Genomic DNA, 845 nt, shown 5'->3' with positions numbered 1-845 from the left:
AAATTATTTAACCGGCTTTCTTTTGGAAGTTTAACCTTATCTATTTAGTATTTTGTGTTGAAATGATCAAATGTTGCAGCATGAGAACGGTGTCAAAGAAGAAATTATAAAGATCATTCGAAAATGTTGTTGTTAATGCTACTGTTAATGGTCCCGGAAGAGATGGTAAATTTCAGTGATGGTTGGAGTTTGCAAATGTGAATTGAATGGAGCTTCAGGATTGATCAAAAGTATTTTGGACCTTGAAAAATCGGTTCAACATACACTCATGCTAATTATTCAAGTGGTATTTGTTTACAATTTTGTAATTATTGTATCAGTGGATTTTTATTCTTTTTTTCTTTTATTGCCAAATTGGAATTCGAAGGTGACAACAGTGGTGAACTTGAAGAGGAATGCAAATCAGCAGTGGTAAGTGGATATTTTTTGTTGAATTGCAAATATTTAATTTATTGATCAGTTGTCAAAGAATAATTGATCTTCTGTGCCTTTGCATTGTGAACAGATGGAAAAGCAGGTGAGAAACTGAATAGTAAAGGTAATTTATTGAATGTACATGAATGCTTTGGAATGAAAGAAAGAAACAAGAACAACTTTAGAAATGAAAGACAATGGGAAATTAGTGGACTGAAAATTCAGATTTGAACATTTCGTGATTCACTTAATGAAAGTGAATCTGGTAAATTAGTTGTCGTTTGAATTTTATAATTGAAATTCAGTTCAGTCATTCACTGTATTTAGCTCGTGATGAAATGGCCGCTGAGTATGACGAATTGTTGCGACAAGTTGAGCATTTTCAAATGATGAATTTCTTAGATAATGCAATTCAGCTATGTGTGTGGCTG

The 845-nt window shown here is 32.3% G+C and overlaps 1 protein-coding gene across 1 annotated transcript; it reads left to right on the top strand.

Annotated features, from left to right (window-relative positions):
* Window positions 1-178: 178 nt before the first annotated feature.
* On the top strand, window positions 179-834 carry Tsp_15462 (conserved hypothetical protein; the record flags this gene model as incomplete). Its single annotated transcript, XM_003367734.1, has 3 exons — window positions 179-411; window positions 461-517; window positions 725-834. Coding segments are annotated over exons 1-3 (400 nt in total), but the record flags the coding sequence as incomplete, so codon positions are not given.
* Window positions 835-845: the final 11 nt, after the last annotated feature.

Source organism: Trichinella spiralis (assembly GCF_000181795.1).
Source record: "Trichinella spiralis strain ISS 195 chromosome Unknown Scfld3775, whole genome shotgun sequence".
In the NCBI taxonomy this organism is placed as follows: Eukaryota; Metazoa; Nematoda; class Enoplea; order Trichinellida; family Trichinellidae; genus Trichinella; species Trichinella spiralis.
This window is presented reverse-complemented; position numbering and strand designations above follow the sequence as displayed.